Below are 15,926 nucleotides of genomic sequence, written 5' to 3' on the forward strand. Positions count from 1 at the left end.
AGATCAAGTTAATGCGCAAAAGCTGGAAGGAGTATTTTGCTATCACTTCATTGTTGCGCAATGACTTGAGTGGATATTTAGGATAGTATAAACCACGTACGTTTGTGGTTGTCTTCTAACTCCATCAATTAGTATTCGCCTCGTATTTGCGACTCGGCCACTTTCATAAAAAATAAAAGAAAATCAAAGAAATATCGTCCGGAACAGAAATGCGTTACTCTTAAATGGCAATTCATGTTAAACCTTCAAACAGTTTTCAGTTTTGTTTATATGGCGCCATAATTCAAAAATCAAACTCGATCGCCGTCACACAAGAATGAAATACACACAAAACACTTCAAAACCACAACAATTTGTTCCTTAATGATGAAGAGAGCAATTTGCCAGGTCGACACAAGGTTGTAATAAATCGCACAAAAATCGATCACTGATGATTCACATATACGAAATCGCTCCCGAAACCACGAAGTGGCTCAAAATGAAAACCTAGCGACTTTCTGCATTGATTCTTCATTCGAAGGTCAATTTTACAAGTCAAAGTTTCGAAGACAAAGGCTATTTTTCTGTTTACAATAAAGATTGTTGAAATCTACACCAAGAGATGCGATCATATCAAACGACAGTCCCGCTAAGATTTCTCATAATTAATCATAAAAATAAATAATTAATCAAATAAATGTTATTTAAAAAAAATTCTTATACATAGTTATAAGAATGTTTGGACAGTCAACCAATCAAAATTTCGGGTAGTGACGTCCCTAGACGACATTAGCGGCTTGTCGATTCAGACCTCGCTGTCAAGAGCATTCGACTTGAGGGGATGTCTGAAATTTAGGCTAGGAAAAGCCTCAAATATATAAACTTAACTCCGTTACGATTATTTGATTACGAACATCGAACAAATGCAAGGAGTTGCTCATCTTGCTTGTCTATAAAAAGAACTTGTTATCGACAGAACATTTCCAGGGGCAAAAAAGGTGTCAGAAATATAAATTAACATTTAAATTACCAATAACAAGTTATTTCCAAATCCTTCTTTCACAAAAATATATAAGTATGTTGCTCAGAAACCATTCTGTTGAAAATAGAACGAGTCTTTGGCAGAAACCGATTATTCTGGAACGTTCATTTGTCCACCTCCTTTAGATTTGACTGCGGGTATATCAACCAACTAATGAATTTATATTTTCGAGATGTTTTTTATTACAAACAACTTTAACAATGTCTAAAGAATAGTGTTTTAAAAAATACTCCGTTCTAAATACCTTCAAATAATAAATGGAATATCCATGTTGCATTACCATAATATAAGAACATGAATTGCAATAATTTGATTATACAGTAAGGTATAATTACAGAGCGTAAGGTTAAAATGGGTTTCTTAAAAACGAGGACCTGATGTCTACGGAATTAAGGCAAAAGAGAAAGCAAACGGAAAGAATAAAACAAAAACAAAAAAAAAACTCTCAGGAGATCTGGTATTTTGATTAGCCCATGGCTATCTAGAAAGAAAGCAGTGGACGAGTTATCAAAACGGGGAAAGAGAAAACGAAAAGAAGGGAACAAAACCTCTTTGTAATCTTAGCCTGATCTCTAATCCTGTTAGGACTGCCATTTTTCCTTTAATATTAAGTCTTCACGTCCCTTACTAGCTCGTTCTTCAATCTTAGTTCCCCTTTAAACAAAAACAAAGTCATTTCGATTCCGCTCCAGATGTCCTGCGGCTTACATATAGGACGTCAAATCCTTCAAGAGGTTCCTTAAGAAACGAAGTGTTTACCAGCGGCGGTGAAAAATTGTATTTTGCCATTTTACCGAAGTTCACGATCCTACTTCCATTCCGGTCAGAGTCGCAGAGTTGGACCTGTTGAAGTTCACTTTCTGTTAGAAATCTAAATTACTAACATAATTGCTAACAGAACAAACAAATTTGCCAAAAAAATCCGTGAATCTTGTAAAAATTTCAACTAAGATCTTCTGAACTGAGTTTTTTTTTTCTATCCACATTCTTCTATCTACTCTCCGTTGCCAAGGCTGTAGCCAGACTTCAGAACAAGACGAGGTAATTTTCTAGCGCCGAAGACGCGAGCCGCTGGGGGGAAGGGGGGGGGGGGGGGGGGTGTCTGTGGGCATGCCCCCTACAGAAAATTTTGAAATCTAGAGGCTCAGAAATGCTCTTGTAAGCGTTTTCCGTGGCATTTTTCTTCAGAAAAGTCAATCTTCGGCAAGTGTAGAAGTTCACTTGTTTATTGCTTAGCGATACGGCTGCCAAGTTAATGACCATCTGCATTTTAAAGCATTCAAATGTTGAAACACGTACTATAACAATAAAATGAATCCACGAGAGTAGCCAAGATTTATGGATTTTATACTGTAGATAATTAGGCTAAGTCTTAGGTAACACTCTTTTAAGTTAGTTCTTAGATGATACACAGAATCACGCTCACTTATCAATTATCTGTTTCGATACACTCTTGCTTATGTTCTTCAACTTTGAGACAGCCATGTCATAATATTGTCATCTCTTATACTTGTAGGACTAAGAAGTCACTAACTTTCACGATTAAGAGTAGTAAACTAGTAAACTTCTCCCTTAACAGTTAGAAAAGTGAGAGTTTTATGCCCGTCGTTTATTCTTTACTGAAAGCTGAGGCAATCCATCTGTGGCCAGAGGCATCCCATCTCTTTAAAACAGAACTGCTGTCAATTTCCGTTAGTTTATGAATGTAGGCTAAAGCAAGCCCATGCTTGTTCGGCACCAGGTTTTAAGCCTTCACAGTGAGCTGAAGGTTCTTCAAAAAAAAAAAAGCCAAAATCAAGACGAGGCAACTGCTTCGTCTTGCTTCATGCTAGCTACGCTACGGCCCTGGTTGCTATCATCAGGTATCAGGTCTTCTTTTTCCGAAAACCCGCTTTACATCTGTAACCTCGCGGTCTTCAATGTCACCTTATAATCAAACTACTGCAACGTATCTATATTATAAGGCAACGAGGTGATTTGTTAGAAAAATTCCGTATTTGAAAAAAAAAAAGATTTTTAAAAGCCAACACTTTCTTTTAAAAAATTATTCTGTAGATATTATTAGAGGGGGGTTTTAAATTCATTTCTTTAGTGGTATGCCCTTAATAGAAAAAGATTGTTAGATAAACGTTCCAGGGAATATCTGGTTTTCTGAAAAAAAAAAAAGAAACCAGACCTTTTCTAAACTGAAAAGTTTCTGAGAAACGTCCTAGTCTTTCCGTAGCAATTTAAATGTTAATATTTTAAATTTCTTTTTATGACATAGTTGTTTTGCTCGTTTTCAATTGGCACATTCAATTTCAAACTTGTCCTGCGAAATTCTTTATTAATCTTTTGCAGCCTCATATTTTATCAAGATCAACAGTTACGGATACTTTTACTTTTTTTTGAGAAGGTAATCATCCTTCAATTAATGTGTGGAAAGTTATTATTTGTTTTGAGTTGGGAATCTGTATAGCTCTTGAATATTTCAAGAATGTATTGACTTGGCAGGCAATGTATTTCTTTCTAAATTTCTAAAGGTAAACCTGACTTTAGGTTAAGCACTTCCGAGTCAAATAATTATTTAATTTTGCATCTTGGTTCTACGTAAGTTTTTCGATTTGTTCGCAATGATTTATTACAACGAAATTCAATTACGGTCTTTAATGTTCCCTAAAAATAAAACAACTGCACTCACTCTACCTATATTATACCGCACCAGGCCCATTTATTAGGAGAAGTCCGTCCTTGAAGTACCCAAAATTTTTAAAAGCCAAGTGTTTGTTTCGAAAATTATTCTGTAGACGTTATTAGGGCTGTTTTAATTGAAAAACATCATCGGAAGTTTTAAATTCATTTCTTTGCAGCTATGCCAATTATAAAAATAAAAGGAGATTCAACGTTGAACGGTCACGTTCCAGGGAATAATTAGTTTCTGGCAAAAAGACGTTCTTTTTTGAACCGAAGAGTTTCTGAGAAACACGCTTGTTTTTCCGTGGCCGGAGGGAGGTTTGATAATGAATTGTTAGTGGCAATTTACATGTTATTTTTTTTTTAACTCTGAGGGTCGCAAAATTGTTTTATATCTGTTATATTACTTTTTTCAAAATCTAGTTATTATAACGGCAGTCGTACGATAGTGAAAGATGAATTTTGAACAATAATTGGTTTCTGCAAAGAATACTTCATACTATGTGATGGCAATGATTTATTGCAACGAAGTTCAATTAACGGTCGTTAATGTTACCATGAATTCATTTGTTTGCTGCTATACCCATTATAAAAATTAATGGATATTCAGCGGTTTCGTTTATTTAACGGTTACCTCCCAGGAAATAATTGCTTTCCCAAAATAAATAAATTAGATCGTGTTAACTCATCTTTTTAAAAAAATTGTAATTGGAATCTAAGGGTCTCTTAGCAAACTTGTTTTCTACATGTTATTAGATTTGTTAGTAATGAATAAATAATAACGAAATTCCCATAAATATAGGTGAGAAAACAGGGAATTTAACAAGTCCAAGCTTGTTTCTCCTCGTTGGTCTAACTTATCCGGTAAGTGAAATGGTTGATTAGTTTTGTTTATGTGTTGAGGTTTATATGTTGTTCAATTGAGTAAAGGTCTTCCACTCAGTTCCAGGTAACGTTTATTTAACACAAAATTATAGTTTCTTTTTGGGGATAGAAAAGAATGAAATAGAAATTTAGGAACACGTCTGTAAAACTTATTGTTCTTTATTTTCCGTCCCGTTGGTTCAAAGGCTGATCGAGGAAACCAGGTTTGTCTTTCTGTTGTTCAAGAGGAGTTTTGCGAAAAAAAAATTTCTGCATTCTTCTTAGCGCAACTAATCTTCAACTCATAGAAAAAAGAATTAAGCTTAATTTGCTTTTTTAAGGTATCATAGTGTGAAATCCGGTTTCACGCCAAGTCTGGGTTGTTGTAACCTGCAATGCTTTGAACAAGCCAACCCCAGCGGCCATTCTTTTTTAATAGAAAGCAATGTAAAATCTTGATGACTGTTCTTTTCGCTTATTTTTTTTAAGAGTTCTGCAGTATTTTTTTTACATGAACAATACCTTAAGACCTATATGGGTCTAAAGAAAAAAAATTGTCAAGTTATCTTTAGAAAATGAGAAAGAAACATATAATAGAATGTTTTGAACGGGGTTCTTTTTCCTCGGTAAAAATCCTATTATCTTTAGTTTATTTTTTTGGCTTGCGTGTGACACAATCAAAAATCATCAATCCCTCAGGAGACTTAAGTTTCATGCAAGAGCGTCTGATCACCAGTCTTTTTAGAGGTTTCTACTTTGATTACATACTTCTTTTTGTTTTTCAGTTTCTTTTGAAATCAATCTGTCATCAGAGAAGACTAGAAGATGAAACTGCTGTTTATTGTGGTTCTTAGTCTCTTGGCTGTGAGTTATGCCTGGGACCAGAAAGCAGAGCTTGCAATCCGAGGACGTAAAAAAGGTAATCATCGTAGCTGGGGGGGGGGGGGGGGGGGGGGGAGGGGGGCAAAGCTACTTTCATAGGGAAAGTTTTAAGTGTTTTGAAACTGCAAGAAATGCAACTAAACTTGTTATTCTGTGATAACTAACCGTAACGCAAAAATGTTTAACTATGTGTTTACTGCTAAAGTTTGAAACAGTAAAAAAGCTAGCACTCATTGAATAGCGAAATAAACAATTAGAAGATAAGATACAGTGGTCTGCTCTCAGGATATTAAGGATGCGAAATAAACCACGTGCGACAGTGGTTGTTTTCCGATTCCATACCGGTGACTGGCAGGGCGGATAAAGGTTGGGCGGTGAAACAAGCGCTCCGCTCTTCATTTAATGTGTGATGCGGAGTAGGACTGGCACGAGCGCTCTTTCCGCGCTTCCGGTGCGCTTGAAGGCCGGCGAAATTTTCCTTTTTGCAAACCGGAAATCTTTTTTTCTTTCTGTAATTTCAGGCTACAATGTTAAATAGATAAATTCGTTTCATAACGATATAAATAAACAGTTTCATATGTTTGTGTCTGTACGTCTAGAAGTCAAACTTGTTGGTCGTATAATGCCAAAATTTGAGTTTAATTTGAAAGTGTTGAATACCTCCTCCTTCCACTTAATATCACCTAATCGTCTTTCGCCGTTTCGTTTGCAAAAGCTTAACATTTCTTAACCTCAATTTTTACATATGTTAAAGGGGGATAAATTTTATATAACATAACAAAAAATTAGATTGATATATATTGATATAGTGGCGTTGTACTTCTTCAAACTTTGCTTCTCGGGTGCAACGCGCCATGGCGATTCGCGCAATGCGTTGCAAATCCGGCAACCGCATGTAAACAAAATTTATTGAGGTTAATTGTAAGGTTTTTTCTCAGTTTTTCTCTCTAAAACTAAACAAGGTAAACAGTTAAAACTGAAGGGAAACTAATTTTGAAGTTTCGAACAAACAGAAAGACGTCTGAGATGTTTTTTTCAAAATTAAAAAGAAGGATGATGGTGATTGAAATTAGCATAATTTCACCTTGCACGAGCTGCACGCATTTATAAAATGCACGTCATCTAGTTATGAAACACGAGCTGCTGTCATTTAGTTTTGCCTTGGATGACATGGATGAGATTTTTCTTCGTGTTTTACTCACAGTACTTAGTTGTTTTTGTTTTGAAATAACATCGACATTGGCGAGTAGCAGAACGAAAATATAATTCAGTGGTAGAGTCATGGAAGTAATAAAAGAAACCCTTTGAAAGAGATGTTTGTCTACTCCAACTAAACCTCCCGCAAAAATAGCAACATTTGCCTCTCGGAGACAGCGTACCAGCACAAAGGAACGAGGAAGAAGTGCAAGAAAATAAATCAAGCTGCCATAATTCAGTGACAGCGGCAGTATCTAATGTATAAACCACATCGCAACATCGCAAGCCCTGACCGAAGTCGAAAACAAGCGACATTTCTAAGCAGAGTCCCAGTCCACTGCATCACACCTTTTTGCTCGGACGCGCTCGTTTCACCGCCCTACTCGCCTTGTTTTCGCGATTTGGCTATGCCCTTGAATGAGTTTCAGCCATAAATGGTTTAAACCTACAGGGGTTAGGTTTAATTGCACGTGCATCACGGATTTTTGTACATTTCTTTGTCGTCGTTTCATACTACAGTGTGAAAGTGCCTAATTTGACGTTAAGTCAAGGCCGGGAACACAGGACAACAACTTTCTTTTTCTATTCCTGAACTTTGATACAGTCCTTTGGAATTCAACTCCAAAACATTTTGCCAAGATTTGAAGAATTGAACGAGATGGAATAAGCGCGATAAAGTTTGAAGCATCGCGAATTCACTTTTTAAGTGACGTTTTCGTAGTGGGCAACTGAAGTGGAAATGTTCTTTCTCCTGGAAGCGTTGGCCTCAAAAAGCGACTAAAAAACCTCGGAAGCAGGGGTGATATACACCACATACATCAGCCCAATCCATTTCAGTAAAATCCTTTGAAAGCAGAAGTCCGCTCAACGCGTAAATAAAACCGACTGGTTTGATCTTGCCTTAAACCTGAATGCAAGGCTGGCAATACAACAAAGGGCTGATTTATTTGAGGCCAATATATCGGCCTTACACACTGAATTGTTCCCAATCTACTTCGCTCCCCTCCTTTCCAACAGCACTTTGGAGAATAAGACATAAATCATCCACCAATCATTAATTATTTTTTACAGGCAATTCCTGTATGAAACAAGATGGAGCCAGGTGCATCAAAAGGGGTAAACCCTGCCCGCCCGGTACTGAAGCTTGCTGTGATAGGTTCTCCTGTGGGAGAGGGAGGAAGAACAGAAACAAAATATGCTGCTGCCCGAAACCTGAGCCGACCACCGAGCCAACTCCTGAGCCGACGACTGAGCTGACGACTGAGCCGACTACTGAGCCGACGACTGAGCCGACCACTGGGCCAAGTGTGTATTTTCCAGCAGTTCTTTAATATCTCATTAATCAAGATGCATTTTGATTTTTAAACTTTGCAGCTTGAGTTCGGTAGACGTATTCCATGTGGTTGCTATACACGATACAGAATATATGGTCGCTTTTAGAGTTTTCCCACATGTTGGTCTAACACCATGACTTAATGCTGGATTATTTTGTTTGATCCGTTCAGTTTAACAACATAGTTCTTGTTCGTTAACTACACATTCGAATCCCAGCCGCGAGCTTTATTCCTAGCCAGAAACTTTGTTCTTGGTTTTTCGAAGCTTTACTGACATCCAGGATTGATTCATTTTAGATCTTTAAATAATATTCTGATTGGTCTTCTTGCTGTAGAACTTGATACTCAAAACTGCAACTGAAACTCGACCTCAACCTAAAATCATCATTATTACGCTGCCAGGTGTAACCTTGTTGTATTGATTCCTAATAAATAGCATAGACTCATTTAGCTCACCTCATCCTCTCGTGCACGGTGGGCCCAAACCACCCATCAAATGTTGCATGAGTGCTAAATTTACATAGTTCTTACGATTTTTGTTATTTGTTAACCAAACTTGCCCGATGGACTACGGTTAGTGACCGAAAACCTTTTTTTGGATTTTTTGTTAAAAGTACAGCTGTGACGTCACACTGGTTGACGTCACCAAAATGGGGAAAATTGTTTTTTCACTTTTTGAGTCAAACTTATATCATCTGAAAGAGCACAAGAAGAGGAGTAAAACGCAACCGCTTTTCGATACGACACGTATGAGCCGAGTTATGGGACTAAAAATATTTTAGTGCGCCCCCTGGATCCATAGTTTTTGTTAAAAAAACAATTGCTCTGGTATTTTTTTTTACAGTTTTATACAAGATAAGCTTATTTTTGGGAGATTCAATAATTTAAAATTTACTTATTAATGACGTCAGAAAACATGAATATTTCAACACATGCTAGCAGCTATTTTGATTGGCCTAACATTTTGCATTTTCAGGTCAACTTTCGTGAAAAAAGCTAAAAAGCCAATAAAGTTATTGTAAAATAATACAACTACCCAGGCATTGGTGCAACATTAAGGGGGTGGTTTGGCCCCGCGGTGGTGCTCAAACAAACTCATCTTACACTGTTATTTTAATCTTTTGTTCCCTCTAGACTGTGTCACTGTATTTGACTTTGAAAACCACGATTTATCACAGTGGCATTTATCTGGAACTGCATTCAATAACCAGCCAACATACGGGGATAACCCTACTGCCAGAAGGAGAGGCCAACCGGCCAATCAGCAAGGAGATTATTGGATTGGTACCGTCGAGAATCGACCCAGTCCCGCTGATCAGCCCGGCTTGATTCAAGGTGATGGTCCTAAAGGCTCAATGACGTCACCGGAATTTCCTATTATTCGAAAGAACCTCGTGTTCCTGATTGGAGCCGGCTGTGCTTCGGCTGAGGTCCATGCTCTGCTTCTTATTGATGGAAATGTGGTTCTGGGGGAGACACCAACAGCGTGCACCGAAACTATGTCAGAGATGAGCTGGAATGTCGCCGATTACGCTATTCAAAATGTTCAAACTGCTCAGCTGCGTTTGGTTGACAATTCCTCAACTTCCTGGGGTCACATCAATTTTGATTACTTACGACAATGCGACACAGTTTGAATTAAGCCATTGAGTTCATTCTGCAAAGCTTTCTGGATCAAAAATATCGTTAGACATTTAGGGCATATAATAGAAACGTGAATACATGTAATAATTGTTAGTGTCAACTAAGTATATGGTCAATAAATGGTTTACAAAGGGGAAAAAAGCGTCTGTATAATATTATTATTGCAGAGAACACTATCGATTTTCTTCAGCTCTGCCCTCTGTATATGTTATGTACTAACCCCAGGTCCCAAATCTTGAGTTTGTTAAATTCTACTTCAAGTCTTTTAGTCTTGTGTCACTACTTCGTTTCTAGTTCTTTATAAATCGATGACTGATACCATCCTTTAGTTGTTTTAGAAAGGATTTACTCTTTTTAATTTCTCTAAATTAACGAAAGACCCCTCACAAACTGAATCAGCTCTCCCGCGGGCTCCTGGCCCTCCCTCCCTCTAAGCCTTACCCCCCCTCCCCACCTCAAACGTGTTTGAAATAAAAAAAGTCACACGGGGGACTTAATAAAGGATTTACGGTATTTTATAAGTCGAGCTTGCTTTAGCAGATCGAGACTGTAAAAATGCAACCGTTTTTTTTCCGTCGGTTCGTCGTGAAAAGGAGGACATGCTCCTAGGCTTCCCTAACGGAGACCGTGGAAACTGGGGATAAGAATCGTGACGACTTTCATTGTATGCAAATAAGTCTTGTGATAAACATGTGGTTTATTTTCGGCGATGACTGAAATGACGTATGTAAGTTGAACACCCTTTCGCTGTTTGGCATTATGTTGATTGAGAAATTAGCTGAAATATATTGCATTTCTTGATATGTGCACTCTAAAGCTTTATTTCGGCATTATGCTGTTTGTAAGTAAAATAAACTTTTATAGTTAACTTATTCCAAAATTTTTATTTCCTTTTTCTCAAAGTTTTGGAAATTCACTGGTTATATATTATGGATGTAGCCACTGCTCGCATGATTTACCTGCGGCAAGAGCACATTTGTGTAAAATTCCTTGAGAATTTTCCGGTTCCTCTTCTTTCATTCCACCACGAGGGGAGACAGGTAACTGAATATTTGTTGAACTAAATCCTATTCGCATGTCAGCTCTCGAGGGCAGCGAAAAAGTCACTTAAGAAGTGGCTCCCCTAATTCTAAACTTCAGCTTGAATCTCTTGGTCAAACATAGGGGAACTCTTCCGTCGTTGAACTCCTAAGAGCCCTATCCAAGTCCAGAAAGAGAAAAGAAAGTTCGTGGTCGTTTGCCTTTACGCCGTCCACAAAACGCGAAATTAGGCAATTTTACTTCGAAGTCCCAGGGACGCATTGACGGCGAAGAAGTGTACAAAAAGTGTAGTGTGAGTACAGAGTTGCTTTTCTGGCGTTCTAGTTGCCGTTGTCGAAACAGCGAGCGGTGTTTTATCTCAACTAAAAACGCGTTGAGCTCTTATTGCGGAGTTTGCTAAACTTCATGAAAATATGATGTTATATATCCACTTTATTTTTAACTTATAACTAAAAGCCCAGAGTTATTATTTACCTAGACTCTGTCCAAAGGCAGGAGCCCATTCGAGGTGTTACGAAAGAAAAGTATGGAAAATTAAAACTACTGCGGTAATAAGACACCTGTAGTCAATTTATTTTGGAGTCTATAGAGAGGAGAAGTGTGACGTTACCTTACCATGGTAGCAACATTTCAGGATCACAACAATGGGCAGCTTTAGCAACAACGACGGCAACGGCAACGAGAACGGCAAAAAAACAATAGGTTTATATTAGCAAAACAACAACTTTGCACGTGCGTCACGCTTTTTTGTACATTTCTAAGCCGTCGTCGCAAGTCTGCGACTTGAAACTTCCTAATTTCACGCGCCCGCTTTATGGAGTTGGTGAACACAGCACAAGAATTTTCTTTTTCTTTTTCTAAACTCAGATACGGTTCTTTCGAATTCAACCCCCAACAATTTTGCCAAGATTTTAAAAATTAAAAGAAATTGAGTAAGATCGATGAAGTTTGAAACAGTGCGCGGAATTTACTTTTTAAGAGACGTTTTCGCTTTGTGTCATCCAGAAATTTTGCTACCATGGCAACGTGACCTAACGACTTCTCCTCTCTTTTAGCAGAGGAAAAAAAGCGGAGCTAGATGTTTGTTAACATAATATGGCTGTTTATTATCAATCGACAAATCTTCGGTTTTCTTCCATTTTATTTACTGAAAGTTTATGTTCTAAGACTATTCAATAAATGTATGCAAGAAGATTATCAAAAGATTTTAGATTAAAAGATTTTAAGTTGCGAAGTGCTTAAGCAGTGTGTGCGCTATTCTACAATAAAAGAAATAAAATATTTTGAGCTGTTGCGGTATGGTTCCTATGTCTAGACATGATCGCAGACTACTCTCGAGTCAGTATAAAGAAATTAGTCAAACCGGAAAAGACTCATTGAAGTTTCTGGGAACCACAAAGGACCTTCCTGAATCACTGTCATTAAGTGTCACGTGATCACTTATTTTCTACTACCATGACTACTGTTGATTGTCAGGAATTTTGTGTGGATAAGAGGTCTAATGGCTCTCTTTTACAGTTCTTTTGTACGTGTTATTCTCTCTAATCTTAGGACGTTTTCGTCACATTTAAGGTAATCCGGAGGTGAAGAAATCTTTGCTTGTGAAACTAGGAATCTTAGGCTCTACATTCCGGAATGCAGATCAAGGAATTCGGAATCCCGCTAAGGCGATGGGAGTCCGAAATCCTGTCCCTGGACTCCGAAAACCACGGTGTGGAATCCAGAATCCAAGATTGTCTTGGATTAGCCTGCGTAGCAAGAGTATCAGATCAAGTTAATGCGCAAAAGCTGGAAGGAGTATTTTGCTATCACTTCATTGTTGCGCAATGACTTGAGTGGATATTTAGGATAGTATAAACCCCCAGGCATAAACCACGTGCGTTTGTGGCTGTCTTCTAACTCCATCTATTAGTATTTGCCTCGTATTTGCGACTCGGCCACTTTCACAAAAAAATAAAAGAAAATCAAAGAAATATCGTCCGGAACAGAAATGCGTTACTCTTAAATGGCAATTCATGTTAAACCTTCAACCAGTTTTCAGTTTTGTTTATTTGGCGCCATAATCCAATAATCAAACTCGATCGCCGTCACGCAAGAATGAAATATACACAAAACACTTCAAAACCACAACAATTTGTTCCTTAATGAAGAAGAGAGAAATTTGCCAGCTCGACACAAGGCTGTAATAAATCTCACAAAAATCGATCACTGATGATTCGCATATACGAAATCGCTCCCGAAACCACAAAGTGGCTCTAAATGAAAACCGAGCGACTTCTGCATTGATTCTTCATTCGAAGGTCAATTTTACAAGCCATAGTTTCGAAGACAAAGGCTATTTTTCTGTTTACAATAAAGATTGTTGAAATCTACACCAAGACATACTGACATGCGATCATATCAAACGAAAGTCCCGCTAAGATTTCTCATAATTAATCAAATAAATGTTATTTAAAAAAAACCTTATACATAATTATAAGAATGTTTGGACAATCAACCAATCAATCAATCTTCACTGGACGACATTAACGGCTTGTCGATTCAGACCTCCCTGTCAACAGAATTCGACTTGAGGGGATGTCTGAAATTTAGGCTAGGAAAAGCCTCAAATATATAAAGTTAACTCCGTTACGATTATTTGATTACGAACGTCGAACAAGGAGTTGCTCATCTTGCTTGTCTATAAAAAGAACTTGTTATCGACAGAACATTTCCAGGGGCAAAAAAGGTGTCAGAAATATAAATTAACATTTAAATTGCCACTAACAAGTTATTTCCAAATCCTTCTTTCACAAAAATAAACAAGTATGTTGCTCAGAAACCATTCTGTTGAAAATAGAACGTGTCTTTGGCAGAAACCGATTATTCTGGAACGTTCAATTATCCACCTCCTATCGTTTTGACTACGGGTTTAACAACCAACTAATGAATTTAAATTTTCGCGATGTTTTTTATTACAAAAAGCTTTAACAATGTCAGGGCTCCTGACAATGTCTAAAGAATAGTGTTTTAAAAAATACCCCGTTCTAAATACCATCAAATAATAAATGGAATATCCATGTTGCATTACAATAATATAAGAGTATGAATTGCAATAATTTGATTATACAGTAAGGTATAATTACAGAGCGTAAGGTTAAAATGGGTTTCTTAAAAACGAGGACCTGATGACTACGGAATTAAGGCAAAGAGAAAGCAAACGGAAACAATAAAATAACAATAAAAAAACTCTCAGGAGATCTGGTGTTTTGATTAGCCCATCGCTATCTAGAAAGAAGGCAGTGGACGAGTTATCAAAACGGGGAAAGAGAAAACGAAAAGAAGGGAATAAAACCTCTTGGTAATCTTAGACTCTAATCCTGTTAGTAGTGCCATTTTTCCTTTAATATTAAGTCTTCACGTCCCTTACAAGCTCGTTCTTCAATTTTAGTTCCCCTTTAAACAAAAACAAAGTCATTTCGACTCGCCAGATGTCCTGCGGCTTACATATAGGACGTCAAATCCTTCAAGAGGTTCCTTAAAAAACGAAGTGTTTACCAGCAGCGGTGAAAAATTGTATTTTGCCATTTTACCGAAGTTCACGATCCTATTTCCATTCACAGGAAAAAATAACGGATTCCCATTTTTGGATATTTAAGGGTATTTAAAGAATACCCATAAAAATCCTAAATTGGCAAAGTGAGACAAGTCCCAACCAAGGAATTCCCAACCAAGTTCCCTGACTGGGACTTGTCTCACTCTTCCAAATTTGGGATTTTTGTGGGTATTCTTTAAATACCCTAAAATATCCAAAAATGGGAATCCGTTATTTTTTCCTGTGATTCCGGTCTGAGCCGCCGACAGTGGACCTCATAAAGTTCAGTTTCTGTTAGCAATTTAAATTACTGACATGATAATTGCGTACAGAACAAACCAATGTGCCAAACAAATTCGTAAACTTTGTTAAATTTTCAACTAGGCTTTTGGGTAGTCAAATATACCATGCCAGGTTTGGGAACGAATTTTCTTTTTTTTTTTCTTAGTACGCCTGAACGACGTATATGGTGTATTTACTGTAAAAAAAGACAGGACATAATGTATCTTGAAATAAATCCCTGCTTTGTCTAAATCAGTGTCCCCAAAAGGCAAGGTATGTGAAATTTTGATTTAAAAAGGGGATTTTTAAAAAAGCTCTTGACCTCAGGTGCGCTGGGGTGCCTTGCGTTTGTATTGCTAACGTGGTCATGTTCGCGACCGGCGAAGTTTTCAAAATGTTGGTATTTTATTCAGTCTTAGTACGTTAGTACGATAATATACAGGTATTTTTTCGGTGTTAGTACGTTAGTACGCTTAGTACGGCCATGTCCTCGTGTATACTGGTATTTTATTCGGTCTTAGTACGTTAGTACGCTTAGTACGGCCATGTTCTATGCATGTCTGTATTAGTACGCTTAGTACGGTTATTTTATTCGGCCTTAGTACGGCTATGTTCTATGTATGCTGGAATTTTATTCGGTCTTTGTGCGTTAGTACGCTTAGTACGGCCATGTTCTCATGTATGTTGGTATTTTATTCAGTTTTAGGACGCTTAGTACGGCCATGTCCTATGTATGTTGGAATTTTATTCGGTCTTAGTACGCTTAGTACGCGCAGTACGGACAATTTTTCCATTTTCATGGGCATGCATGCATGGCTTTCTTCAGCTTTACCAAAGAGCACAGCATGTAAAAAAGACAGCTGATATAACACTCAAACACTCAGTGACTAAGGGAATAAAACAGGCCCTCTTCACACCTAACCTTCTGGATCAGTAAGTAAAGACATCAGAATCCAGTATACACAAAATAAACTAACAAAGAAGTTACTAAATTCTAAGTACGCTTGTCCGGCGTACTACGAAAAAAAAATTCAAAAGAGGTGCCTAGAATGGGCAGCATATGTAGTCAAAAGATGCCTCACAAGATCTTCGACTGAGGTGTTTTTTTATGTATCCACATTCTTCTATCTACTCTTCGTTGCTATCATCAGGTATCAGGTCTTCTTTTTCCGAGAACCCACTTTACATCTGTAACCTCGCGGACTTCAATGTTACCTTATAATCAAACTACTGCTATCTGTACTGTACTGTATCCGGTACTGCTATCTGTACTGCTATCTGTATTATAATACTGTATCTATATTATGAGGCAACGAGGCGATTTATTTGGAAAATTCCGTATTTGAAATAACTAAGATTTTTGAAAGCCAACAGTTCCTTTTAAAAAAATATTCTGTAGATATTATTAGAAGGG

The 15,926-nt window shown here is 37.5% G+C and overlaps 1 protein-coding gene across 1 annotated transcript; it reads left to right on the plus strand.

Annotated features, from left to right (window-relative positions):
• The first annotated feature begins 4,442 nt into the window (after positions 1-4,442).
• Positions 4,443-9,739, plus strand: LOC140947089 (uncharacterized). The gene is made up of 4 exons (XM_073396166.1): positions 4,443-4,558; positions 5,344-5,477; positions 7,709-7,942; positions 9,106-9,739. The coding sequence occupies exons 2-4, from the start codon at positions 5,384-5,386 to the stop codon at positions 9,606-9,608; spliced, it is 831 nt and encodes a 276-aa protein (XP_073252267.1). The 5' UTR covers positions 4,443-4,558; positions 5,344-5,383; the 3' UTR covers positions 9,609-9,739.
• The last annotated feature ends 6,187 nt before the right edge of the window (positions 9,740-15,926 follow it).

This window comes from Porites lutea, chromosome 8 (genome assembly GCF_958299795.1).
Source record: "Porites lutea chromosome 8, jaPorLute2.1, whole genome shotgun sequence".
Taxonomy (NCBI): domain Eukaryota; kingdom Metazoa; phylum Cnidaria; class Anthozoa; order Scleractinia; family Poritidae; genus Porites; species Porites lutea.